This window comes from Taudactylus pleione, unplaced genomic scaffold (assembly GCF_031769625.1).
Source record: "Taudactylus pleione unplaced genomic scaffold, aTauple2 ptg000016l, whole genome shotgun sequence".
NCBI lineage: Eukaryota > Metazoa > Chordata > Amphibia > Anura > Myobatrachidae > Taudactylus > Taudactylus pleione.
The window spans coordinates 53655619-53683377 of record NW_028284418.1 but is presented as its reverse complement, the minus strand read 5'-3'; the positions used below and the strand labels follow the sequence as shown (position 1 = coordinate 53683377).

General features: G+C 44.4%; 1 protein-coding gene across 2 annotated transcripts in view; it reads left to right on the top strand.

The window, feature by feature from the left end:
• Window positions 1-27759, top strand: part of HECTD2 (HECT domain E3 ubiquitin protein ligase 2) — a 130624-nt gene that overhangs the window by 76825 nt on the left and 26040 nt on the right. For both annotated transcript variants that reach the window (XM_088474015.1, XM_088474023.1), the window contains exons 11-16: window positions 5620-5716; window positions 9991-10098; window positions 11840-11972; window positions 19097-19185; window positions 24320-24478; window positions 26584-26658. In XM_088474015.1, the coding sequence (XP_088330141.1) occupies window positions 5620-5716; window positions 9991-10098; window positions 11840-11972; window positions 19097-19185; window positions 24320-24478; window positions 26584-26658 (661 nt within the window). The remainder of the gene's footprint in view (window positions 1-5619; window positions 5717-9990; window positions 10099-11839; window positions 11973-19096; window positions 19186-24319; window positions 24479-26583; window positions 26659-27759) is intronic.

Below are 27759 nucleotides of genomic sequence, written 5' to 3'. Positions count from 1 at the left end.
AGGGGGGGGAGAGTTAGGTTTAGGTAGCGTAGCAGGGTTAGGTTTTTTAGGGGGGGTTAGGGTTAGTCACCCCTGGGGGGGAGGGTTAAGATTAGGCACCACTGGGGGGCTTAGGGTTAGGCACTAAGGGGGAGGGTTAGGTTTAGATGCAAAGGGGGGGAGGGTTAGGTTTAGGCACTAGAAGGGAGGGCTAGGGTGCGGGGTGGGGAGGGTTAGAGTTAGGCTACAAGAAGGGAGGGTTAGGGGGAGGGTAAATATACTTACCAGACCCCTGTCGGGATACCAACCATCGGGATGCCGCTGTCAGTATGCCAACAGCCAGCATTACATACCCGTTCCAAAATCAATGGCATATTATTATTTATAATATTGTCAGCAAGGAAAAGCAAATATCTTTTATAGCACCTGTTCAAGTAAAACAAGGCAATAAAGTTGATATGTGAACAGAGAATGTTAGTTCCCCTCATCATGTATATATTGGTGATCCAGGACAGCAGCCACAATTAGGTCCGAGTTGTACAGTTTCCTTTTATGGAAATATTTCTGCTCTTAGACAACTCATCAGCAGCACAACAGCCTCTTTTCATGTGATTACTAAAGTTTTAGCTAAGTAAACGGTTATGCTTGATAGAAAGTATAGTTTATGTTTTCCCTTAATTTCCATTATAGCCATATAGAATTAACAGTTTAGTGGGAATATATAAACCACTAGCTGAAGTACCCGGGCTGCCCTGGTTTAAATCCTAAAGTTATTAAGTTTTATTATGTCATGTTGTCCAAATCCATCCAGTGGAAGGACCAGAACAGGCTCCATAGGTCATTGTTCTGCCCGGTGCACTCCACCGTGACGTCCGACCAGGTCCTCAACCCCCTAGTATGTAGTCTCGGATATAATGTTACAACTCTGTGAAGTTTTCATCCAAATATGTCATCCAAATCCATTCAGTGGAAGGCACAGAACAGACTCCTTGGGTCAAAGTTCTGCCCAGCGTACACCAATGGCAGATCCGACCAGGACCTTAACCCCCCTAAAGCCTGGCCAGGATCCAACTCACGTTGTTTTCATCCCAATTGGTGCAGGGGTGTCCGAATGCATAACCAGACAGGCAGACAAACAAATAATCAAACAAACAGATGAATGAATTTTATATATAAGATAGCTCCTAATTTCCCATCTTTTCGAGATATTTTCTTCTATACTGCAAGTTTGTTCTTTAGCACTTTTCCTCAAGTGACCCATTGCTGTGTAACTGTACACTAGTGGCAGGTGTATATGGGCAGTGCTCTTACAGTGGTACTCAATATGAGATACCTCCCAACTTCCTGACCAGGACTCAGAGGCATAGCATGGAGCCATGGTGCCTGGAGCATGTGCACGATATGGCAACACTAACCCCCACCCCCCTCCCCCCCCCCCCTCCCTCCCCTCCTCTTACTTCACTCACAAAAGTGAGGTGTTATAGGACGAAATATATCGATGTCAGAAATGCGGTCAAACCTCCGAGGACTGCCATTGTCACAGGTTTACCGCAAAAATTATAGATCCCCTTATGTATTAAAAAGGTCTGCAGCACATCACACCCCATATAATTATATGGAACTGCAATGTGCCCATACCCATCAAACTCCGGAAAGTGTAACTTTTCAGAGTTAATGCCCCATAGGCAACGCCATCTCTAGATGGCATTGCCGATAGATGGCATTTTCTATAGAAGCCTATAGGCTTCTTACCATAAAGTGGCCCGAAAAGCGATCCGAAGGATCCACGGATTGCATGGGAAGTGGTGAATTTGCTGCCATTAGGTTGGTTGATGGCGGTATGGTTTTTCAGCTCTATTGGGGAAAAAAATATGAAAATAACATTATTGCGCTTACCTGCCATCCTCAAGTTCTGATCTGCTGCTGGCAGTACTCCAGCAATGTCAGCTAATGAGGAGGAGGAGGAAGAGGGAGGTAAGGGTTGAAGATGGCAAAAATGGCAGAAAGGGGTAGCGGATACAGATGCAGAACAAATGGGAAAGTGTGTAGTGATGGGCACAGGGCATACTGATAGCAGGGATATGGGGAGACACATAGAAGGGGATGACATCAAGGGGGCGCGACACATTGGCACAGGGAGGAGGGTGGAATGCACACAGATAATTGTGAGACCTCTAGACACACAGGAGGGGGGTGATGACACATACACACGGGGGGGGGGGGTGCACACAGGTAATTAATTGCCAAAAATGTAAAAGTAAATGCTAATACCAGGGGATTGGTACGGGATGCCGGCGGTCAAGATCCCGACACCGGCAGGTTACAATCCCGACGCCTCCAGGTGAGTAAGCCTAACCTAGGCCCTCATTCAGAGCCACTCGCAAACAGCAGTACGCTCGTTGCGTTCCGATGTTGAATAACCGCGCATGCGTCGGTGTAACACTGCGCATGTGCGTACAGCAGATTGCGAGCTTTTTTGGTCTCGTTCGTTAAATAGCGTACAGGAAGTGACATGTCAAATGTGATTGACAGAACAGGGCGTTTTTGGGTGTTGACGGGGGTGGAGATGGAAAAACGCAGGCGTGGCGAGGCGTTTTTGGGGCGTACATACATTAGCAGATGCGAGCGTAAAATGTGTTCGGACCGACTCATACGTCACTGGATGATCCTCTTTCCCTTCAAAATGCTCGCACAGCTTAGGGTCTGGATTACTCGACCACATTGGCGATGGTCTTCTCCTCCGTCCCGGGACTCCACGATGGTGTTGCGATTAAGCGCGGGAGGTCTGAAAAGCAATTAGTGTTGGATTGAAAACCGGCTTGGTATGTGTTTTGAAATCAGTTTTTTGGGATAGCACAAAACCGTACGCAGGTGGAAATCAGAGCTACTAATGTCAGGATGACACAATCAATTTGCGTACATTTGTTGGGGTTTATTTTGGCCTCAATTTGGTGGTTAGGGCCTATTGTAACAATAATGTCATCATGTTTTAATTTTCTCACCATTTTATTTTTGCCTCTTGAATTTGCCTCGTTATATGAATTTTTAAACGTTCCTTAAAGAGGCCTTTTTTTAAAAAAAAATTTATATTTTTTTTTGGCACGTTTTTGCCTTTTGGTCCAGGATTAAATGTAACCCATTTGTACAATAATTTCACAATACAATGTCAGATTTTTGGTGTCAATTTATTGGTCAAAAAAAAAAAAAATTAAGCTAATTGATACATTGATTGCCATGATACGATTGAGGGAGGTAGGCCGAAAAAACGAGCAGGTAATCGGAATCTGACAGTCCCACTTCCGGTTTGTACTTGTGCGTGCGTTCCCTTCAAGCCATTTCGGGGATGTACGCTCGCTATTTGGCACGCTCGTTAGTTAGAGGAGGGGTCGCCTGAGTTTGGGGCGGATTTTTAGCTGCGTACGAAAATACGAGCGAGTGCTTGAATTTAAATATTTTTTTACGTACGCCGAACGTGCGTACGCCCACTTGCGAGTGGGTCTGAATCAGGGCCCTAATCCCTAATCCTACCCCTAAACCTCTCTCCCCGCAGCCTAAACCTAACCTCCTCCCCTAGTGCCTAAACCTAACCCAACCCCCCCCCCCTGCAGGCAAAATCTTACTCTCCCCCTAGCACCTATCCCTAACCCTCTCCCTAACCCCAGTAATTACAGTTGGGATCCTGGTGGTCAGTATGCCGGCGCCAGTATTCTGATAAGTGTTGGGATTCCGGTGTCGGTATTTTTAACGCCGAATCCCAGTTCTCATCATCTGGTAACTAGCCTCTTCTCTAGCTCAGCCTGCTGCACAGCACATCCCGAGCTGGCTAACTCCATTCAACCAGGTACTCACGGAGTCACAACCGCGGGAATACAATATGCAGGGCGAGCTTCAGCAGTAATAAGAGTCGGCTGGTGACACACTGACAGTGACGTCGCAGGCAAGTGCCCAGGGATTCCCGGACACCACACACTACCTGGCGCCTCCGTTTGCCTCTGTTCAGCCGAGGCTTAGGAAATTGTCACCTCACCAGCAGTTTATTTGGCTTTAGGGGAAAAGGAGCTCTAATATGTGCCCAATGGTTCCCCAGGACGAGGCAGTATCGCCAAAGTCTGGACAGTTGGAAGCATGCTTGCTGACATTCTGGCTGCCCCCTCCGGGAGGGAGCAGCCAAGTTGGCATAGCAGGGGGGCATGTGGGCGGAGCGGGGCTTGGTCACATGTTTGCCTCATTTTGGACCCGCCCCGGTACACAATGATGAGATTACCAGCATTGGGAAGCAGGGGACAGGGTCATGATGATGCGATTCAGCCACCTCCGCTACACGGGTTTCTATTGTAACCGCAGGGAAGGGGAGGGGTCCTGAGGGGTCAGCGGACGCTGGAAGGCTTGCCTGACTTTCTGGGGGGGCAGGAGCAGCTCCCGGGCGAATCGTGAGGATAGGTAAGTACGGTTGGAAGGTGTGACAGTAAAAACAGCCTTTTTGTTTTTTAATAGAGCTGTGAGCAGAGCTACAGTACTAGCAGAGAGGAAGCTACAGATGTGTCCTCATACATCTAGCCTCAATCTGCTAAGAAAGCGCGAGACGCTGGCTTCAGTGACCCGCCAGGTCCTATGTGACTCTGCTAGCACCAGACGTTTTTTTGCATCAATTTCATCCGAAATGTGTCTCAATCGTAATGTGATGCGACTACGACACACCAGGAGACTGCGTTGATTAATATGATATGCTACACTTGTATATCTGCGTGAGACTGTCTGTATACGATGCGCAATGCAACTCGGCATGGAAAAAAGCCACGCCCGCCTCTGCATCGTAGCACTTCCTATATAGATTCAGACTCAGTCGCACACGGATATACAAGTGTCGCATATCAAATGAATCAGCACAGTCTCATACAGAGCTGTAACTAGACTTTTTGGTGCCCTGTGCCAGAGGGAGCATTGGCGCCTCCCCCCATTTTTAAAATCGGGACATAAGATAGTGCTCCTGAAAAAGGGCCATGGCCTCATGGGGATGGGCCAGGGAAGAGATAGGGGAGGCCAGGAGATGCTGGGGATAAAAGAAGAGGAAGCTACAAGTGAGAATTATAATAATCAGGAAAATGGACAGGCCCAAACAGCGCCCCCTGCCCTGCGGTGACCTGTGCCATGGCACAGATCGCACTACCCTAGGTACGGCCCTGGTCTCATGGTGCATCCTATTCATTTTAGAGCAGAGGAGAAACAAAGCTTGTCTTCCCTTCTTAGCAGCAAAATATCATTGATAATAGTGATCTAATGCTAGTTAGCACAAAATCAGTATTGCAGTGCCAACGATTCCCGAACGAATGAAGGTTAATCAATCAGGTTTGCGCCACGATCATCTGATCTCCCACATTGCAAAATTAAGTTTAAAGAAAATGTACATATCAGTGTTAAAAAGAAATGAGATAAGAGCTAAAAATGTGGCCTTGGCCTCTCACCAGGGACCTTTCTGGCCCGTCAGTACCAAGTTAGCCCATAGAGGCTGTAGTCACACACACAGCAATGTATATGACCGGACCTCTCAAACAGTGACGTACCACAAAAAAAGTCTGATTATAAAAGGTCAAAATATAATCTGCACCCCCATTATCTAATAATGTGCTTATTTATTTTTAGATTTTCATTCTGTCAGTTTCCGTTTGTCATCTCCATTGCCGCAAAGAAGGTCATCATTCAGAAGGACTCCGAGCAGCAGATGATTAGCATCGCACGGGTAGGCCTTGCTTCTTTACGTTACTCTGTGTGTGTGCTCATTGGCCAACTGCTCGGTCGATTGCCGAATGTCCTGATCTCAGTATTGTGGGCCACCAAATGTATGGCCAGACTGCCTCTCTTTGGGGCACCATACTTAGGTTGCATAATGAGTCGGGCATAGACATTGTTTGGAAAATGTGTTACACAATGGTGCATAGAATTCAGTACCCTCGAATGACGGAACATAATTTTTCTATTTGATTTTTAATTGTGTTGCAGACTTTTCTAGTAATGCTGTCTAGTGAGAAAGAAACACGTCTCCCTCTAGTTATAGCAGTTGTACCATCTTTCCGCAACATCTTACTAACATGTATTGTGAAATGAGCTGGAGGGGTATTGACCTTTCTGCCAATCAGTGCACAGATCATGAAATTTGGAACACCATGGTAACGGCACATCAGCATAGTTTCTTTTTACATTGCGGTTCAGTTAATCTGTAACTGCGGAATGGGTATGAAATACCGCCGGCCGCGGCAGCCCGACAGGAGCAGAGTGCGACGCAGCGGAAGGCCGACAGCGCTGGAAATCCCGATCGTGGATAGGTAAGTATCCACTAACCTAACCCCCCTAACCCTAACCCTCCTTAGGGGTGCCTAACCCTAACTTCCCCCCCAAGAGCCTAACCCTAATCCCCACTTTAAGTGCCTAACCCTAACCACCCCCTTCCCTGCTACCTAAACCTAAGTCCCCCGGGGGGGTGCCTAACCCTCCCTCCCCCTAGCCTAACCCTCCCGGGGGGGTGCCTAACCCTAAGTCCCCCCTGGGAGCCCTGAACCTAACCCTAAACCCGCGGCTGTCCGCTCGCGGTGCCCGGCATCACTACGATCGTGATGCCGGGTGCCGGTCTCCCGGCGTCGGGGAAATGCGGGCGTCTACATCTAGACGCCCGGCATTTCACCCATGCCGGGATAAGACCGTCGGGAAGCCGGCTGCCGGTATATAGGCAGTCGGCTTCCCGATTGCTTCCCGTAACTGCTATCCCTGTGCACCTAACCTCCCTCCTCCATGGATATTCAGCAGTGTGAGAAACATGTTTAGTGACTTCACTTGCCAAACAGTATTAAAAATAGTTATTTTATGCCTGTGTGCTGCTTGATAATGTATAATACTTTTCCTGCTGCAGGAATGTCTCTAGTTACCATAAAGAGTCTGTCTAGCTTGCCTACAGAGACATTCCTTTGTCCTATAGTCTCCTTATTTCCTATGCGATTCCCTCAGACAATCTTATTCCTCTGCTCACAATACAACAGGCTCTAGGGATGTCTGACATCTGTGGGAGTAAATCTGGTCATTAGAAATGTACTCAGTAACTAGTCTGTACAAGGGAAAGGAAGAGGGGACGTGGGGCAAAGAGCAAGCACAGATCAGAATCCAGTGGTACCCTAAGAAGATATTCTGTCACAGTGAGAACCGTAATCACCACTGTAGGGCCGTGGTAACTTGGGCAGCACCCATTTTATCATACTGATGTCTGAGCCACCTGCCCTCCCCGTTGTGTCTACATAGGAACTGTTACTTGGGAACTTGGACATGTGCATTATGCAATTTACTAAGAAAGTTTTATATTAATATCTTATTATCTAGTCAGTGGGAAGGATCTATCACTGTTAATGGGTGATTCTTCTCACATAGCTCCTGTGTGACATAAATAACTATAGATGTGTAGCAGGACAGTTTAAATTGTGTTTGCCCCTTTTTGCATAGTGGATTGACGGATCGGGAACCAAAATCATTTCTTAAGTACAGTAATGACATTGCAAGATAGGAGTCAAACTTAAATAAAATTTTTCTGGTGCACTGTTGCTCTGTCAATTAGAAACAAAGGGCCTGATTCAGACCAGGACGCTATTTGCGGACGCTCGTTCTCAAAAAGGGGCCGGTTATTTAAATTGAGCACTAGCTCTTTACGGTGTGTTGACGCCTCTATGTCTGAGCGAACGTTCGAAAAATGCGCTCGCTATTTTGTATAGACGCCCCTTTGCCGTTCGCATCACACGTCATCTCCGTTATTTATTAGATTAATCGGGAACATCGAAAGGCATCGCAGTGCTTGTGGTAGGATTTACTTCCCGCTATCACTGCGAGCAGTTAAGGCTAAAAGACAACCAAGTGACGTGGTCGATGACGCTCCTTTACTAATTATGCACTCCCATTAAACGCCATTTTGGCCGTTAGGCACGCCTGCGTTCGGATCCTCCACTCTCCCGTTTTCAAGCACCTTCCCCTGTTACCACCCACAAACGGTACATTCTGTCAATCAAATTAGCAGCCCCTCGTTGTTTTACGAGCGCACGATTTCCGACCGCAATGACTGGTTTGCGCATGCGCATTGCGAACCATACGCATGCGCAGTTGTGCGAACATCGCTCAGAGCGAACGACCGGCCGCTTACGAGTGGCTCTGAATCAGGCCCAATGTGCAGAGAACAGGCAGCCATTCTCAGTGATGGATCAGCACCTTATATTTAATTATGCAAGTAATAGGTAAGCAGAAAGTTACTAATAGTAATATATCAGAGTTAATCTTTACATTATGTAGCTTATTTAGATTTGGGAGCAAAGCGATAAAAAGGATTAAGGTTGCAATGCAAGGGGTGCAAATACATTTATTTATTTATGTTTACATGCAGGGCTAACAAAAATATTGGGCAACTTTATTTTTACACTGCTTTTTAAGGTGCATACACACACAATGATTTTTTTGAACTATTATCGATAACGATATTCAATCGTTAAAAAAATCGTTAACTTTCTGAGTTAAAATGATGAACGATTATCGTTCATGCACGTTCACGTTTGTAGTTCAGTCAAGACTGACCAACTCAACGATTTTCAGTAAGGGAATATGCAAAAATCGTTTGTAGTTCAAAAAAATCGTTCATTACATTTAGTAAATGAACGATTTTAGTCAATGATTTTCGTTCATTTTTCCCTTGAAAAAATGAACGAAAATCGTTTACTAAAATCGTTCATTTACTAAATCATTGTGTGTATGCAGCTTTAGAGCTCAGCTACCACATGCCCCTCCCAACTCTAAGGGACAGAGGGCCTGATTCAGACCCAGTCGCAAGCGCTGAGTGCTCGCAACGGGGTCGATGGTGGCCCAGAGCGCATGCACACGACGGAGCCGACTCCGTCGTGCACATGCGCGAGACCCAGATAGCGACGGGCAAGCCGTCGCTCCGGGTCTTGAACCAAAGGGGGCGTGCTGTCGGTGTTGAGTGACAGCACGCCCCCTTTGGTGGGCGGGCCGGGGGGGTGGCTGCCCAGACGGAGGCGTTCCCATGAGAACGCCTACCATCTGGGGGCGGCCCCACTAACATCACAAGTGATGGGGCTTGTGGCAATGAGACCCTAGCACAAGGGTCTCGTCGCAAGCCCGATGGTCGCGATGGTCTTGACCATCGCGACCATCTTCCTATGGTCACCCACAGCTATGCGAGCGGCCAGGAGGCCGTTCTAAAAAGAAAAAAAACGGCCCTGATTCAGAGCGAGCGCTCTGTCAGAGCGACCGGCTCTGACTCAGGGCCAGACTCCATTATTTGCAAGTAGCTTTGAGCATGTGCCCTACACAAATGACAGCAATTACAGTAACTGAATTCTGCTCACACCTCCATGGTTATTGAAAGATATATCCTGCAGAGTGTTTTCAGTGGCAGCTCGTGTGTAATTTAATCAGCCCGAAACCCTTTTTGCATATTTTAATCCTGCCCTTCTGCAGCGCAACATGGTGTAAAGTTTCTCCTCCATTTTTTTTTATCTTGCTCCCAACTCTAAATGAGCTCCAATGTGTACAGCTTGGTAGAGCCAAAATCATGAATAAAATCCCATTTACAAAAAATGTATTATGTTCTAAAAACAAATCATAAAAAATATTGAAGATTTATAGTTTATAATATTAATAATTTTAGCGACAGGGGACTACAAGTCCAATCAGCTGAGATTCCGTTGAGCCTTACAACACTCGTAAACATCAGCTGTGATGCAAGGTATAGGCTTGTGCAAGAAATGAATCCACAATGTGCACATTCCAAATTCCATCTGTTGATTTGTGAGTTGACTTCATTTAAACCTGGGTTTCATCATTTAAAGTCAAATTGGATTCAAATCAATGTTGGTTCAGGCAAACTTTGATAAATTGATAAAGTCCACGCAGGTTTTAATCATGTCATAGCTCCAGAAATATTGTACTTTTTGAATCTGGCTGTGCAGTTATATGTTTTTATTTTTGTAGCAAAGCCTTGTGGATAAAGTGTCTAGGCGACAGAAGCCAGATATGAATATGTTGTTCCTGAATATCAAAGTGAGACGGCAGCAGTTGGTTAGCGACTCACTTGATGAGGTGAAAAACATAATTTATTTGTTATATATTTTTTGCATTAACTTGGAAAATAAATTGACTTTATTAAATGAACATCAGATGATTGCATCATGATACAATAGGTCACGGTTCTGCTGCAAAGTTCTTAAATGCTATATAAGTTTAGGCAGCAATTTAGGCTTATATATTATTCATGATAATCCAGCTTACCAAAATTCGTATCAGGGATAAGTTAATTACTTATGAGACATTGGATTCCCTACAATATTGATAGGCATTAGTCTCAAGAATTTTGGTTTAACCATAAGACAAAAAATGTGATCTGTTGGGCAGTTCGGAAAGGAAGGGGCACATTTAACACTTTGGCCTGGGAGTCATAGGGCCTGATTCTGAGTCAGAAGCAGACTTGGCCATCCTTGCATCTCTTCTCGTAGTCGTGTGTGTAACTTTATAATAATGCCACTACAAAGCCCTTCCCTGGTGAGTCCAAATGTGCAAGGACTTAAGACCCCACTTGCGGTGTCTGTAGACGCTGTTCTAACATCTGGTGCGTCTTTAGATACATAATCGGTCACACCACTGACACTTGCACCAATACTATAACTGGTGCAGTCTCTCCGTCTGAGTATGGCCTCCTATGTGAGCGGCAGTGCGTCTCCGTACGCAACCACTTTCAGTGACACGCCCGTGACACTTAAATATGATGCAGCATTTCCGTGCATCTTTTTAGCCAACCCCCTGTTAGCTCCCAGTCGCCGACAAGGAAAGCCCCATACATTTCCGCTACCATGCATCTAAAGTTGTTCTGCAACTCTGTACGACCAAAATCGCTCCACTGCGTCTGACTTCGTAATTGTGTCTGACTCAGAACCAGGCCCATATTGTGTAGAAACCTCACTGTGTGGACATTCAACTGTATGCATTGGAGAATATCAAACTTTGCGCAGAGCCAGTATTCAGCTTATGTATTACCTGGGAATAATGACATCACTAAAGTATAAAACACCTCGTGTCTCAGTGATGTCACCAGATCCTAGTGAATTGAGCCACAATACTGGGAAGTGTCATTTTGTCAACAATCAATCTGTTGATAGTGAATATGTGAACAGCAGAATGCCGGCGGCAGACCCAGTTGTAATCTTACAGACTGTACAGCGTTCCAACCATGTCGGCATAATAGCTTTAAACATGATTCTTAACAGTCATGTAGAAAGATATAATGCCAACAACTTTAAAATGCTGTTAGTAATATTTCAGTCGTGTCTGCATTACGGCCCCAGCACTATGCTGTCCACATATTTACTGTCAACAAAACGTATGTATCCCTCAATATTAGTTTAATGCACAAAATGGCTCTGCTGTGTGTAGGTGACCTGTCCACTCTAAGCTCAGATGAGTCTGATGTTGTGTAAGTTGCTAGCAGGTATCACTGTACCAGTAGACAGTATACACACAATAGCCTAACATTTCATTAAATAATATTGGATTACCAGCATTACCTTTGTCTAAACAAATGGACATTGATGTTGTGCCAGCCCTGAATATCAACATGTACAGTTTATCTAGTTCAGTAGACACGCAGCTCGCATTTTGACTTTGGGTCAAAGTCAGACTTTTATTGAGCCAGACCTTTTTATTTGCTTTACTGAGGCCACATTTTGGCAAACAATTAAGGTGATGAAATAGATCCTGTAAAAGCTTTCTTTTGATTAAACTTTCCACTGACATGTAAAGCCTATTAAATGATATTCTATTTTTCCAGCTTACCAGAAAACGAGCTGACCTGAAAAAAAAGCTGAAGGTTACCTTCATAGGTGAAGCAGGTCTGGACATGGGCGGCCTGACTAAAGAGTGGTTCCTTGTGCTCATCAGACAGATTTTCCATCCTGACTATGGTATGCTTGTTTCAGTAACTAGATACTCTGTGCTACCCTATACCTCTAAACAGTCATGATTTTTTTAGACCAAAAAATGAGGCGTGACCTACAGGAAAAGGAACATGTCTGGTTTGGGCAGAATGGGGATGTTGTGAGGTATACTATACTTACAGGTAGAAATCAAGGAGGCCCTTATTGCATATATCTCTCAATCGATTCCCTAATGAGAAACAGAGCATTTTGATTCGCACATCATCATTTATTATATGGAAACGTGCAGAGGCTTGTTGTAGGTACTAATGACAGGTAAACACATTAACAGATATACAGTGCATCCAGAAAGTATTCACATCGCTTCACTTTTTCCACATTTTGTTATGTTACATCCTTATTCCAAAATGGAATAAATACATTTTTGTCCTCAAAATTCTACACACAATACCCCATAATGACATTGTGTAAAAAGTTTTTTTGAGATTTTTGCAAATTTAATAAAAAAAAAACAAACTAAAAAAATCACATGTACATAAGTAACCTTCAGCCTTTGCAATGAAGCTCAAAATTGAGCTCAGGTGCATCCCGTTTCCACTGATCATCCTAGAGATGTTCCTACAGCTTAATTGGAGTCCACCTGTGGTAAATTCAGTTGATTGAACATGATTTTGAAAGGCATACACCTGTCTATATAAGGTCCTACACTTGATAGTGCATGTCAGAGCACAAACCAAGCAAGGCATTGTCTGTAGACCTCCGAGGCACAAATCTGGGGAAGGGTACAGAAAAATATCTGCTGCTTTTGAAGGTCCCAATGAGCACAGTGCCCTCCATCATCCATAAATGGAAGAAGTTCGGAACCACCAGGACTCTTCCTAGAGTTGGCTGGCCATCTAAACTGAGCGATCGGGGGAGAGGGACCAAGGGAGGTGACCAAGAACCCGATGGTCACTCTGTCAGAGCTACAGCATTCCTCTGGAGGGAGGAGAAATTTCCAGAAGGACAACCATCTCTGCAGCAATCCACCAATCAGGCCTGTATGGTAGAGTGGCCAGACGGAAGCCACTCCTTAGTAAAAAGCACATGGCAGCCCACCTGGAGCTTACCAAAATGCACCTGAAGGACTCTCAGACCATGAGAAACAAAATTCTCTGGTCTGATGAGACAAAGATTGAACTCTTTGGCGGGAATGCCAGGTGTGATGTTTGGAGGGAACCAGACACCAATCATCACCAGGCCAATACCATCCCTACAGTGAAGCATGGTGGTGGCAGCATCATGCTGTGGGGATGTTTTTCAAAGGCAGGTACTGGGAGACTAGTCAGGATAGAGGGAAAGATTATACAGCAATGTACAAAGACATCCTGGGTGAAAACCTGCTCCAGAGCGCTCTTGACCTAAGACTGGGGCGACGGTTAATCTTTCAGCAGGACAACAACCCTAAGCACACAGCCGAGATTTCAAAGGAGTGGCTTCAGGACAACTCTGTGTATGTCCTTGAGTGGCCCAGCCAGAGCCCAGACTTAAATCTGATTGAACATCTCTGGAGGGATCTGAAAATGGCTGTGCATCGATGTTTCCCATCCAACCGGATGGAGCTTGAGAGGTGCTGCAAAGAGGAATGGGCGAAACTGCCCAAAGATAGGTGTGCCAAGCTTGTGCATCAACAAAGTATTGAGCAAAGGTTGTGAATACTTATGTACATGTGATTTCTTGTTTTTTTATTTCTTAAGTTTGCAAAAATCTCAAAAAAAAATTTTGTAGAATTTTGAGGACAAAAATGAATTTAATCCATTTTGGAATAAGGCTGTAACATATCAAAATGTGGATAAAGTGAAGCGCTGTGAATACTTTTCGGATGCACTGTATGTGTAATAAACTCTGCAACAATGATCTGTAGTACATTATCTGTAAAATATACTTGTGGATACCTATCTGCTGTAACCTATGCTAACCATACCCATTTCTGAATTAGGGAACTTACCTCACTCTATTGCATATATATTAGAACTGCATAGGGTGTGCTAGGTGCAAACTGCGCAGAGAGAGGGGGGGCTTTTCTTTTCCAATTTCAGTCCTGATATTTTAGATTAGGTGCTAGGTTGGGAGGAGGAAGAGTAATGTATATTCTATAAGGACCTGGTTATCATCTTGTGACACAACGTGGGATCTACTATGAAAAAAGAAAATGACAATTCAACAAATGGCTAGGAGGGAAGAAATCAGATAAAGAAGGGGAACACTAAGGACAGCAGCTAGAGAAAGAAAGGAAACAGACAAATGCAGATTGAAAAAGAAGAGAGACATTATGGTGGTGTATAAGGACGCACCAATTGGTACAGTGTGCTCGGGCGCTAAAAGTGGGCGCTTAGACGGTGTATATTCGCCCGCGCAAATGTACACAAGGGAAGGAGCTTATATGCCATTTGCATGTACTCACAGACGTGTGACCGCCATTCGACGCTGCTGCATGGACTCAGAATTTTACACTCAATTTGGAAAACTATATTCATCAAACAGCTTTACCTTCTGAGAGACAGAGAAGGAAAGGAGGAGTGTATGTACCTCCTGGGGAAGACAACTGTTTTCATCATCTACTAAGCTGAACAAGGGTGAACCTATACTTCATGGCTGCCATGGGTTTCTTCAAAGAAATTAAATGATCAAATAAACACAATGTGCTTATTTCCCTCTTGTCAGCACTCCTATTTTATAATCTAAAAGTCTATTACACATTCAATTAATAATTTTACAGTCTTTTTCTGTGAGCAAATCACAGTGTCCTTTTTTTTTAACATATGAAGACTTGAAAGTGTCTAAGGATCTTTCTTATTGCCTGGTTTGCTTCAATGTTACCAGTCAATGTTCAATGTTGCAGGCTGTATACCAGCAACTGAAAAAGTAATTAAGTCATTTTATGAGTATTTCCTGACTCTCCAATCATGCTGATTTCATATATTAACACTGCATGACTCTCCAATCATGCTGAATCTACACTACATGAGTCTCTAATTATACTAAATGTCATTGGTCAGTACTATCTGACTCTCCAATCATGCTGAATCTCATCAGTCTGCACTACATGAGTCTCTAATTATACTAAATGTCATTGGTCAGTACTACCTGACTCTCCAATCATGCTGAACATCATCTACTGTATCAACACTGCATGACTCTCCAATCATGCTGAATCTACACTACATGAGTCTCTAATTATACTAAATGTCATTGGTCAGTACTATCTGACTCTCCAATCATGCTGAATCTCATCAGTCTGCACTACATGAGTCTCTAATTATACTAAATGTCATTGGTCAGTACTATCTGACTCTCCAATCATGCTGAATCTCATCAGTCTGCACTACATGAGTCTCTAATTATACTAAATGTCATTGGTCAGTACTACCTGACTCTCCAATCATGCTGAACATCATCTACTGTATCAACACTGCATGACTCTCCAATCATGCTGAATCTCCTCAGTCTGCACTACCAGACTCTCCAATCTTGCTGAAAGTCATCTCTCATCACTGCCTGAGTCTCTAATTATACTGAATGCCATTGGTCAGTACTACTTGACTCTCCAATCATGCTGAATGTCATCTATCAACACTGCCTGGCTCTCCAATCATGCTGAATCTCATCAGTCTCCACTATCTGACTCCAATTTTGCTGAATGACATCTATCAGCGCTGCCCGAGTCTCTAATTATACTGAATGTCATCAGTTAGTACTGCCTGGCTTCTCTGATCATGCTACATGTCATCTGTCAGCACTGCCTAAGTCTCTAATTATACTGAATGTCATTGGTCAGTACTACCTGACTCTCCAATCATGCTGAATGTCACCTATCAACACTGCATGACTCTCCGATGATGCTGAATCTCATCAGTCTGCACTACCTGACTCTCCAATCTTGCTGAATGACATCTGTCAGCACTGCCTGGCTCTCTAATCATGCTGCATGTCATCTGTCAGCATTGCCTGGCTCTCTAATCATGCTGCATGTCATCTGTCAGCATTGCCTGACTCTAATCATGCTGCATGTCATCTGTCAGCATTGCCTGGCTCTCTTAATCATGCTAAAAGTCATCAGTCAGCACTGCCTGGCTCTCTAATCATGCTTAATGTCATTTGTCAGCAGTGCCTGATAATGAAATCATGCTGATTGTCATTTATTCAGCACTGACAGCCTCTGTAGTTATGTAAAAGTCCATCAGTCATCACTACCTGCGGGATGTAGTTATTATACCTACACCCGGCATCCCGGCTGACGAAATCCCAACACCGGAATGCCACTAACTGGCCAGAAGACCGGTGCCGGAATACAGACAGTAGGTGACATGCGGACGCCGGAATTCTGACAGCCAGGATGCCGAATGGAAGTATAGCGGGGCTGGTTAGGTGTTAGCCTCGAGGGGGGAGGGTTAGGTTTAGCCATCATGGGGAGGTTAGGGTAGGGGGAGGTTAGGGTTATGCACCACTGATGGGGGGGGGTTGGTTTAAGCACTAAGGGGGAGAGTTAGGTTTAGGCACCAAGGTGGGAGGGTTAGGTTTAGGGACTAACGGGGAGGGTTAGGATGGGGTGGGGGGAGCGTTAATGTTAGGGTTAGGGGTAGAAGGGGGAGGGTTACTATACTTACCCGACACTTGTTTGGATCCTGAGAATCGGGATGCCGCTATCGGTATATTGACAGCAGGCATCCCAACTGCCGGGATTTCAAACCCATTCCCTACCTGCCTCTTCAGTCTGCTGAGTTTAATCAGTTGACACTGCATTCCAACCATACTGAATATCATTTGTCAGCACTGCCTGCTTCTACAATCAAGCTGAATGCCATCATTTTTGCCTCTTTAGTGCAGAATGCAGTCAGTCACACTACCTGCCTCATTAGTTATGCTTAATGTCACAGTCAGCACTGCCTGCCTCTCCAGTCATAATGAATGTCATTAGTGTGCTCTACCTAGCTTTCCAATCATGCTGATTGTCATCTGTCAGCACTGCCTGACTCTCCTATTATGATTGCCATCTGTGGACACTGGGCCTGATTCAGAGGCGCTATTTGCGAGCGCATGCTCTGAATCAGGACGTGGAGGAATTTTTTTTTTCCTGTCTGCTCGCAAAGCTGTGGGTGCCCACCAACAGCTAGTGCAACGGGGCAGGAGATGGTCGCGATTATCAGGTCTCGCAAGCCCGAGTGGACTTCCTGCTCTAATAGAGCAGGAAGTCCACTAATGACATCACGAGTGATGTCAGTAGGGCCACCCACAAACGGCAGGCATTCCTTTGGGAACACCTCCGTTTGTTCAGCCACCCCCCCCCCCCCCTCCCCACCTACAAAACGGGGCGAGCTGTCGATCAACATCGACAGCCGCCCCGTTTTGTTGCGAGCCCCGGAGCGAGTGATTTCTCACTCGCTACGGGGCTTGAGCATGCGCATTGCGCACGCCGCGTGTGCACACTGGGCCACCATCGACCTGCTTGCGAGCGGGTCTGAATCAGGTCCCCTGTCTTCCAACCATACTGAATGTCATCTGTCACCATTGTCTGTCTCTATTATCTTGCTGAATATCATTTGTCAGCACCACATACCTCTCTAATCATGCTGATTGTCATCTGTCAGCATTGCCTGATTAGTTATGCTGAATATGTTTTTATGTTTGAAATTATTTACAATAATTGCTCGTATAAATAGTTCTCTCTTAGAAATCAATGTTCATTTTGATTTTACAATGAATAGAATTTTCTATTATTTAACAAAACAATGTGGTATAGAAGTTACCTGAACATTGCCTTTATCCCTGTATTTTGGCAACCAGAACTGGTTCTGAATAGCGTGGTTGTGGTTGTGCTTAATACGGGGGAACCCTACATTGTTTGTCCCCTGTATTTTGCACAGCCAGTACTAGGGCTCCAAAGCCCGGTGCTGGTTGTTCTTTAGCGGAGGGGGCCACAACATTTTTTTTTTCTAATTTTACACTGGTTTTCATTTTTTAAGCACAGAAGCACAGACTGATCTCACTGATCCTGTCTGTGCTGCGGTGTTTATTTATTTACACACAGATGCATGTATCACAGATCTCCCTGATCCGTGCATGCATCTGTGTAGGTTCAGATGTGAAACTCAAATAGAAAAAGGTGTTCTATTTGAGTTTTCTATTTGGGTTCTTTTCTGTGTGTGTTTTGCTGCCGATTTGCACTATATTTTGGCTGGTAAAACAAATACAAATCCTTAGTAAATTTGCAGGTCCTATTGCTTTCTATGGCAAAGTGCTGCCGAGTTGTTCTGATGGTCTTACCGTCCGAGTTACAGGTATTGTCGGCAGAGTTTTAGGCATCGAATGGAGCAAAGTCGGCAGAGTCTAGCCTTTAGTAAATTCCGACTATGCATTTAACGTGTGATTTAGCCGCATTCTAATTCATTCGAGCTTAGTAAATTTCTGCACATAGGTTTTCTTAATGAAAATATGCCCTTGAAAACAATGCACTTGATGATAATGATGACTGGCATCACTAGTATGCAGCCACGTCATGATACACGTAAGTCTTATCCCGATGCGCTATTACGGTATCTTCATGCAGATGCACTTAATACACTAACGTGTGATACGGGCAACTTAACATAACCCAAAATGCGCCACATTTGCAGCACACTTTTTACATTATATTTGTTTGATATCAATGCATCCATCTCTATAAGAGGTTCAGTTTTTGAATTCATACAATCATACTACTCATACCTAAGCTGGATACACACTATAAGATAATTGTTTCTGATCCGATACACACTCCGATCCGTTGGAGCGATTATCGGGACAGTGTGCACCGTACACATTGAGCAATTTCTAGCTCAGCGTGTACTTACTTTTGATCTCTTCAACAGGATCAGGACATCTGAAATGATATAGCGTGTGCAGCACATCAGATCCCAACCTCCCGATCTGATCGATGCAGGAGAGTTTGAGGCCATTTATTGGCTAACGCTCCTGCATACACACTATCCAATTATTAGCCAATTATTGACTGATTCGCCCTGTAATTGGCTAATATGTACCCAGCTTTAGAGTTTGTTGGTCATAAAACTCAGGTTTTGTGATTTTGTTTTTTAGACCTGCTTATTTATGTATGTGATCATTTTCTTTTGCAGGTATGTTTACCTATCACAAAGACTCAAACTTCCACTGGTTTAGCAGTTTTAAGTGTGATAACTATTCAGAGTTTCGTCTGGTTGGAACTGTATCCTTTTGTTGTTAGAAAACTGGTGTAATAATGGTGTCAAGATTTTGTTAGGGGTGTTAGATTACAATGTGTCTTTATTTATTACTTTTAAAAATAATTTGTTCACTAGCCTAAAGGCCCCCACACACGGAGCGATATAGCGGCCAATCCGACGGATTGGACCGATATCACAGCTATTTTGTTCTGTGTGTGAGTATGATATCGGCCACTGCGCACTCCCGTGAGTCAGCACAAGAGATCTGGAGAATTGACGGCCGATCTCATGCTAGTCTATGCGGGGGAGGGGGTTGGCGGCATATCGGGCTGTCGGGAAGCATATCGCTCCGTGTGTGGGGACCACCCAATATGTCGGATTGTGCGTCGCATCCCCGATTACACATCGTACCCTATGTAGCCGGCTTAACAAAAATTTAAAAATAAAACATTTTACTTGACATGCTTTTGGGCACAAATGCATTACTTTTTCTTTTTAGATTATTTTATTTTCATGTTTTTCATGCCATCCAAGCACAGAAGTTTATACTTTATCATCCTACCTCCGGACTTCTCTGCTCGCTCTCCCACACTGCATTCCCACCACTACAGATGTGTACACATACAGTCAGGTGCATAAGTATTGGGACATTGACAGAATTTTCATATTTTGGCCTCTATTCACCACCACAATGGCTTTGAAATGAAACAAACAAGATGTGCTTTAACTGCAGACTGTCAGATTTAATTTGAGGGTAATTACATTCAAATCAGGTGAACAGTGTAGGAATTACAACGGTTTCTATATGTGCCTCCCACTTTTTAAGGGGCCAAAAGTAATGGGACAAACTAAACAATCCTAAATCTAACTTTCACTTTTTAATACTTTGTTGCAAATCCTTTGCAGGCAATTACAGCCTGAAGTCTGGAACGCATAGACATCACCAGACGCTGGGTTTCATCCCTGGTGATGCTCTGTCAGGCCTCTACTGCAAATGTCTTCAGTTCCTGCTTGTTCTTGGGGCATTTTCCCTTCAGTTTTGTCTTCATCAAGTGAAATGCATGCTCAATCGGATTCAGGTCAGGGGATTGACTTTGCCATTTCATTGCATTACATTTTTTAGCTTTAAAAAACTCTTTTGGTTGCTTTTGCAGTATGCTTCGGGTCATTGTCCATCTGCACTGTGAAGCGCCGTCCAATGAGTTCTGAAGCATTTGACTGAATATGAGCATATAATATTGCACGAAACACTTCAGAATTCATTCTGCTGCTTTTGTCAGCAGTCACATCATCAATAAATACAAGGGAACCAGTTCCATTGGCAGCCGTACATGCCCACGCCATGACACTACCACCACCATGCTTCACTATAGGTGGTATGTTTTGGATCATGAGCAGTTCCTTTCCTTCTCGTTACTCTTCTCTTCCCATCACTCTGGTACAAGTTGATCTTTGTCTCATCTGTCCATAGGATGTTGTTCTAGAACTGTAATGGCTTTTTTAGATGTTGTTTGGCAAACTCTAATCTGGTCTTCCTGTTTTTGTGGCTCACCAATGGTTTACATCTTGTGGTGAACCCTCTATATTCGCTCTTGTGAAGTCTTCTCTTGATTGTTGACTTTGACACATATACACCTACCTCCTGGAGAGTGTTCTTGATTTGCCCAACTGTTGTGAAGGGGTTTTTCTTCACCAGGGAAATTATTCTTCTCTCATCCACCACAGTTGTTTTCCGTGGTCTTCCGGGTCTTTTGGTCTCGCTGAACTCTCCGGTGCGTTCTTTCTTTTTAAGAATGTTCCAAACAGTTGATTTGGCCACACCTAATGTTTTCTACTTCAGGGTCCATAGGGGGTCCACAGGGTTGACCTTGGGGGGTATAGCTGGATCTGGATCCACGGGCACCACGCAGTTAAAGCTTTGCTGCTCCCAGGATGCACTTGGGTCCGTCCTCCTCTATACCCCGCCCCGGCCACAGGCACCTCAGTTTTAGTTGGTGCCCGGCCGGAGTCGGGTCACCCTGTCGCAGTGGGGCTGCAGGAGCAGCCCCTAAGCTTTATTTTAAAAGATAAATTTTTTATTTTTTTCTTCTTTTTTTACACTGTTAGAGCGGCAGCATCAGACTGTCCTTTAGGACGTCCACGCTGCCGCTCCTTCTCCCCGCTGGCGCCGCGACGCCAGTACAGCTCTGGGGATCGCGGCGGGACCCCAGAGCCTGTACTAGCCGGGCTCTGGGGACTCCCTTGACTGCTGCCGGACGCGACGGGGATCAGGTAAGCCGCGGGTCGCCGCGTGCGGCGGCCCGCGGATACCCAAAGTGGTTTCAAAGTTCCACATTAATCAGGAACTTGTTGTGCCAGCTTTTCAGTCACCTGATCTTTCGGCTGGTGAGGCTTCCTTGGATGTGGTCCGGGCACTTAGAATCTATGTGGACCGGACTGCTTCGGTTAGGAAGTCGGATTCTTTGTTTGTCCTCTTTGGTTTTCACAAGAGGGGTTGGCCTGCCAACAAGCAAACGATAGCCCGTTGGCTTCGTTCAGTTATTTGTGAGGCTTATGCGCAGGAGGGTTTACCTGTGCCAGCCTCTGTTAAGGCTCATTCCACTCGTTCTGTGGGTCCCTCTTGGGCTGCTAGACGTGGCGCCTCCGCTGTTCAGCTGTGTAAGGCGGCTACTTGGTCTTCAATTCAGACGTTTTTGAGGTTTTATGCGTTTGACACCTTCGCCTCTCAGGATGCATCCTTTGGGCGCCGGGTACTCCTTTCAGCACAGGAGCGTCCCCGCCCTTAGTTGAACTGCTTTGGGACATCCCCAAGGTCAACCCTGTGGACCCCCTATGGACCCTGAAGTAGAAAACAAGAGATATGGTAAGAACTTACCTTTGTTATCTCTGTTTCTACGAAGTCCATAGGGTCCACAGGGCGCCCGCCCTGACGCACCTGGCTTCAAATGGGCTGTGTGGCTGGTCACCGGTTTTCCGTCTCCCATTTCTGTGAGTATGGTTTCTTGTGTGTTCCAGTCTTCCTTCTCTCTGTTTAGTCTCCTCCTCCGGCCTTAGCTGCTTACCAACTGAGGTGCCTGTGGCCGGGGCGGGGTATAGAGGAGGACGGACCCAAGTGCATCCTGGGAGCAGCAAAGCTTTAACTGTGTGGTGCCCGTGGATCCAGATCCAGCTATACCCCCCAAGGTCAACCCTGTGGACCCTATGGACTTCGTAGAAACAGAGATAACAAAGGTAAGTTCTTACCATATCTCTTGTTTTTGCTATCTTTCTAATGGGTTTGTTTTGATTTTTCAGCCTAATGATGGCTTGCTTCACTGATAGTGACAGCTCTTTGGATCTCATATTGAGAGTCGACAGCAACTAATTCCAAATGCAAATGTCACACCTAGAATCAACTCCAGACCTTTTACCTGCTTAATTGATAATGAAATAACGAGGGAATAGCCCACACCTGTCCATGAAATAGCTTTTGAGTTGATAGTCCCATTACTTTTGGCCCCTTAAAAAGTGGGAGGCACATATAGAAACCGTTGTAATTCCTACACCGTTCACCTAATTTGGATGTAATTACCCTTAAATTAAATCTGAAAGTCTGCAGTTAAAGCACATCTTGTTTGTTTCATTTCAAAGCCATTGTGGTGGTGAATAGAGGCCAAAATATGAAAATTCTGTCAATGTCCCAATATTTATGCACCTGACTGTACATCTATCCTTCATGCGCTATAAGTCGCGTTATCCATAACATATGAGAGCCATGTGATTTGGTAGCGCCGATCATCTTTTCCTACGACTTTTTAACTTTCAAATGCGTCTTATTCGCACAGCGATGCAAATTACACCACAAGCAGCTTCTGCTGATTAAAATTACATGCAGCATGCCTATATTCTGTGTGCGACTGCGGGTGCATCTGCATGCAAAATACTACTTTACAGTGCCAGCGGCTGTAACACTGTAACGTAGCATTTCGTAAAACCGCAGCTTATAGCAGCTAATTGAATCCGTACCTTAGTGTCTCTATCTCTGGCGCATCCTTCCACTGTTATTGTTTGTTGGAGGCTCTGCTCCTGGCTCTCTGCTTTCCCTACAGTTCACTGTACACCTCTTTGCTGATTAGGCCTCCAGTACCACCTGTACACTGACGCCACACAGATCCAGCTCTCCTCCCCCGACCCTTCCCCCTCTTTACTATCTCATGTAACTAACAGTATTTCTGCATTATCCATATGCTCCAATGCCACCTAAAGCTCAACATCCCCAAAACAGAGTTTGTCATCTTCCCTCCTCCCCGAGGGCCTGATCCTGATTCGGACGGATCTCTGTGCACGGATGCAAATGGCAATTTTCACCATAAAGTAGGTGAGCAGATGCCAATTTACACATTTTCCATATTTCCATACTATTCATAAGGAACTCTGTTGGATCTGTCTTTTTTGTGAAATTGGGCATTTCAGGAAACCAACAATATGCCCTGTGAGTGTTATGGGCGTGTCACGGGCGAGTATCAAAAGCTCTGTACAATTCTGAGTTGTGCATACAGTATGGGGAAGGGACGTCTGTTTCTGGCGGATTTCTTGCACCTAGCATATGGGGCAGGTGCCTGTGCACATACTAATGATGACACGTGCGGCGGCATTAGCATAAGTTAGTGAATCTGCCTTCCGTGGCTGCCCGCACTACAGCCAGTTTGCCTGCAACTCAGTATCAGCCGCTGACTACCCACCTCCCCTGAAATCTCCCACACAGTCAGTAACACCACTAATAATAATGATCATTTTGGTTACCTTTGGATACAACAAAAAATAATTATTTCCGCCCAATGACTTTCAGCTTACAGTGCATCGTTGTGCTGCATTATATATAAGAGCTGAGAAGCAATGTATTTACTAATAGGTTGCAGGATGACATGTATAAACTAATACTTTAGAATTGTGTTATGGTGGAAAATCCCTCTATAGTAAATTGTCTTGAGCCAAAAATAAACTTCACATGCTATATTGCTAACATTTTCATGCAGTTTAGCGGAACACGTATGCCATTGCTGTCATACCATCTCTATTGATAATCTTATGCCGCACAGGAAAAACAATGATGATTTGCATGCAGCAAAGATATTGCAACATGTTTCTTCTCTCTGTGTTTATACTTAACAATCCAAGTTGATGGGGCTGGCTGTATATAACAGCATCACTCTAGACATCCGCTTCCCACCCTGTTGCTACAAGAAGCTGCTGAGCCCTCCTGTGGTACCCTGTGACCAGAACATTCCTGTAGGCATTGGATCTGTTACTCTAGATGATCTATATCAGATCATGCCGGTAAGAACAGTATTTATTATTCAGTCCACACAGTAGAAAGAACAAACCCTCCCAACCAACAAATATACCTCCAAACCTTATGCCCTGATTTCATTCCTCAATTTGTTATAGGTCGCAAGTCATTTCCATTTGGCAATAAAATGTTGTCCCCAAAAACTAAGGGCCCTATTTAACAACAAGACATAACCCTATTAGCACTCACTGAAGAGGTTATGTCCTCCTTTCAATAATTAACAAACAGTAGTAAACTAAAGCTGGCCACACACTGGACCAACTTACATTCAACCATCCAACTAGTTGATTGGTTGGAAGGAAAATGGATGAAAGCAAATGACAATCAGCAATTCGCTCCCAAATAGACAGAAACTGTTGTTTGAACAAATTGTTTTGATCAAACATTTAACAAACTTGTCTAACCGACCATTTTCATCTGTTTTCTGGCATTTAGGAGCAAATTGCTGATCATCATTTACTCCCATACCTTACCAGATTTTCATTCCAACCAATCAACTAGTTGGCTGGTTGGATGAAAGTTGGTCTAGTGTGTGGCCAGCTTAAGACTGTAGGTGGCAAGAGCAATACAGTCCCCATTGCCGGCAATGGGGACCCAGCAGCAGGTTCTCCAGATTCAGCAAAGACTTCCAGGCTATGATGAGCCCCCGCCTGGGGAAAGTGCCATTCACATGTGCAGACTGGCCGTCTCAATTGCGCATGACACAGCAGCCCATCGCTGCTAGCGATAGGCTGCCAGTCATAGAGCGGAGGGTACCGCCGAGGAGGGGGGCGTCACTGGACCTTACCGGAGGGGTAAGTCATGTTGATTACCAGTGGCATATTCATTAGTATCACTGCATTAATAAATGAAATATGTCGCTGGTAATAACATTCGTTGTTAAATGGGGCCCTAAGGCTGGTGCAGTGTAATACAACCACGCCCCTGTATCCCAGTTCCAAACTCCAAATTGTTAGTGATATGGAAAAATCATACAGTTCACTTATTTCTAAACACCTTGGTAATCATGGACACAAAATCACCCTTAACAATGCATTCATAAACCACAAGCCTTTCAGGATGGTGTGATAAATGCTTATACACAGGCTAAACTGAGTATAAGTATACATTTCACACTTTACTAACTAATATGGAGTGACAATCCAGTCAGTGTTCAATATCATAGCTGAATGTACAGATGTGTCCTCATACACCTAGCTCATACGCCTAGCTCATACACCTAGCTTCAATACGCCATGCAGTGCGAGGGTCGCCTGATGCGAGTGAAACGCGGTGTAGCGTAGCAACTTTGTGGCACCTCGTATACACATTCAGACAGATATACAAGTGTTGCATATCAAATTAATCAGTGCAGTCTCATTAAGCGGTTTTATCACGTCATATTGCAACTAAGGGCCATATTCAATTTGGAGCGAAAAGTCGTTTTCGGTGAAACTTTACTTGAGCGAAAAAGACACTCAGCGCAAACCAAGTCATACGTGACCTGGCATGCTGAGAAGGACTGTTTGGTGTGGCTGTGGCAATAGTGTATGAAGACACATCTGTACACATCATTTTGAAAAGTATTCAGTCATTGTCCTGGTAAATGCTGGAATGAACCATGAGGCAATAAAATAAGGCAAGTAGTATGCAGCAGCAATCATTAAAAATGTAGTGTGTGCGTCCATGTAGAATCCAAATGTTCCTTGCCGCAGAGCTCAGACTGAGTAAAGAAATATTCCAAGGTTTGTCTTATGGTGGCGCTCAAGAGCTTTTACTGAGAAACTGCTATAGGCTTGTCATATCATTCATTTAATTCAGGACACACATGAATTACACAGATTCTGTGGCTGGCTGACTTCAAGTCTCTATTTCACCTGGTTTCAGTCAGCCACAGAACCTGTGTAAATAACATGTGTCCCTAATTAAAGAGATGATATGGTAAGCCTAGCTATACTGTCATTTCAACTAATTCAAGCAAATGTGTTGCCTGCTATGGGTCATAGAACATGTCTGCTGTGCACATCATGTTATCAAATGAATCAGATATAAAACTATATTTGAATTAAATGTTCCACTATGCTATGTATAAACCTGAAACTGTTGTTCTCAGGAGCTTGCTCATGGATTGAATGAACTACTAACATATGAAGGCAATGTGGAAGAGGATTTCTATTCAACATTTCAGGTCAGTCTCTCATTCGTGTTTGCATGATATTATTCTGCTGCAGCACTGCATAGTTAAAAAATATGGAATTAATTAACAGATAATATATATTTTTATGTAAAATATACTTTTAAAATTAGACAATACTATTATACAGATAATTAATGCTGAATCAAGTGCATTATCCCACAATGCATTACTTCAGAACAGAAAGGGTTACCCCTCTTCTGAAATGTGTGTACATAAGTTTTTCTGGGATTACTTCCATTGGAATGCAGACAAGTTTGCAACACATGAAAATAGATTTCTCTTTTTGCTTTGTTTGTTCTACAATACAAGCTAACTTTGAACCAGTCACCTACATACAATGGTTATTTTGTGGATTAATCTGATAGTTATAAGAATGTAGCTCATTAATTCGCTTTTGGTGCGTACACACGGTACGATCAACAACGATAACGATATCGTTGTTCGATCTCCTGGGTGTGCTGGACGATCGATATCGATCATCCAGCACACCATGTACCTACCAACGACTATAACGACCAGCGATCAACGATCATGGGTCCCTATAGTAACTTGCTCGATATTGAGCAAATTGACCTGCATGCACGGGCGATGGTCCATATCGACCATACGTGGTCACGCATAGCAGGTCGTAGGTGAGTTTGTAGGGACCTAAAAATGAATCATTTGAACCATAACGATATCGTTCAAATCGCTTATTTATTGCTCTGTGTGTACGCACGCATTAGAATTGGTGTCACATTAGCTATAAAGAGCCTCTGTGATGTCATTTGTCCCTAGTGAATTGATCGGCTGCATCCTGTGAATATTGATTCAACCTACAAAATGTCTCCTTCCACTGTGTGTAGTGGATACAAGCACTTCAACTAAAATGTAGGTTAATGTAAGTCTGTAAGTCTGATTCAGAGCCGCTCGTAAGCGGCCGCTCGTTCATTCCGAGCGATGTTTGCACAACTGCGCATGCGTACGGATCGTAATACGCATGCGCGAACCAGTCAGTGCGGCCGAAAATCGTTTGTTCGCTAAATAGCGAATGCCTGCTATTTTGAGTGACAGGAGGAGGCGTATGTGGGTGGTAACAGGGGAAGGTGCTTG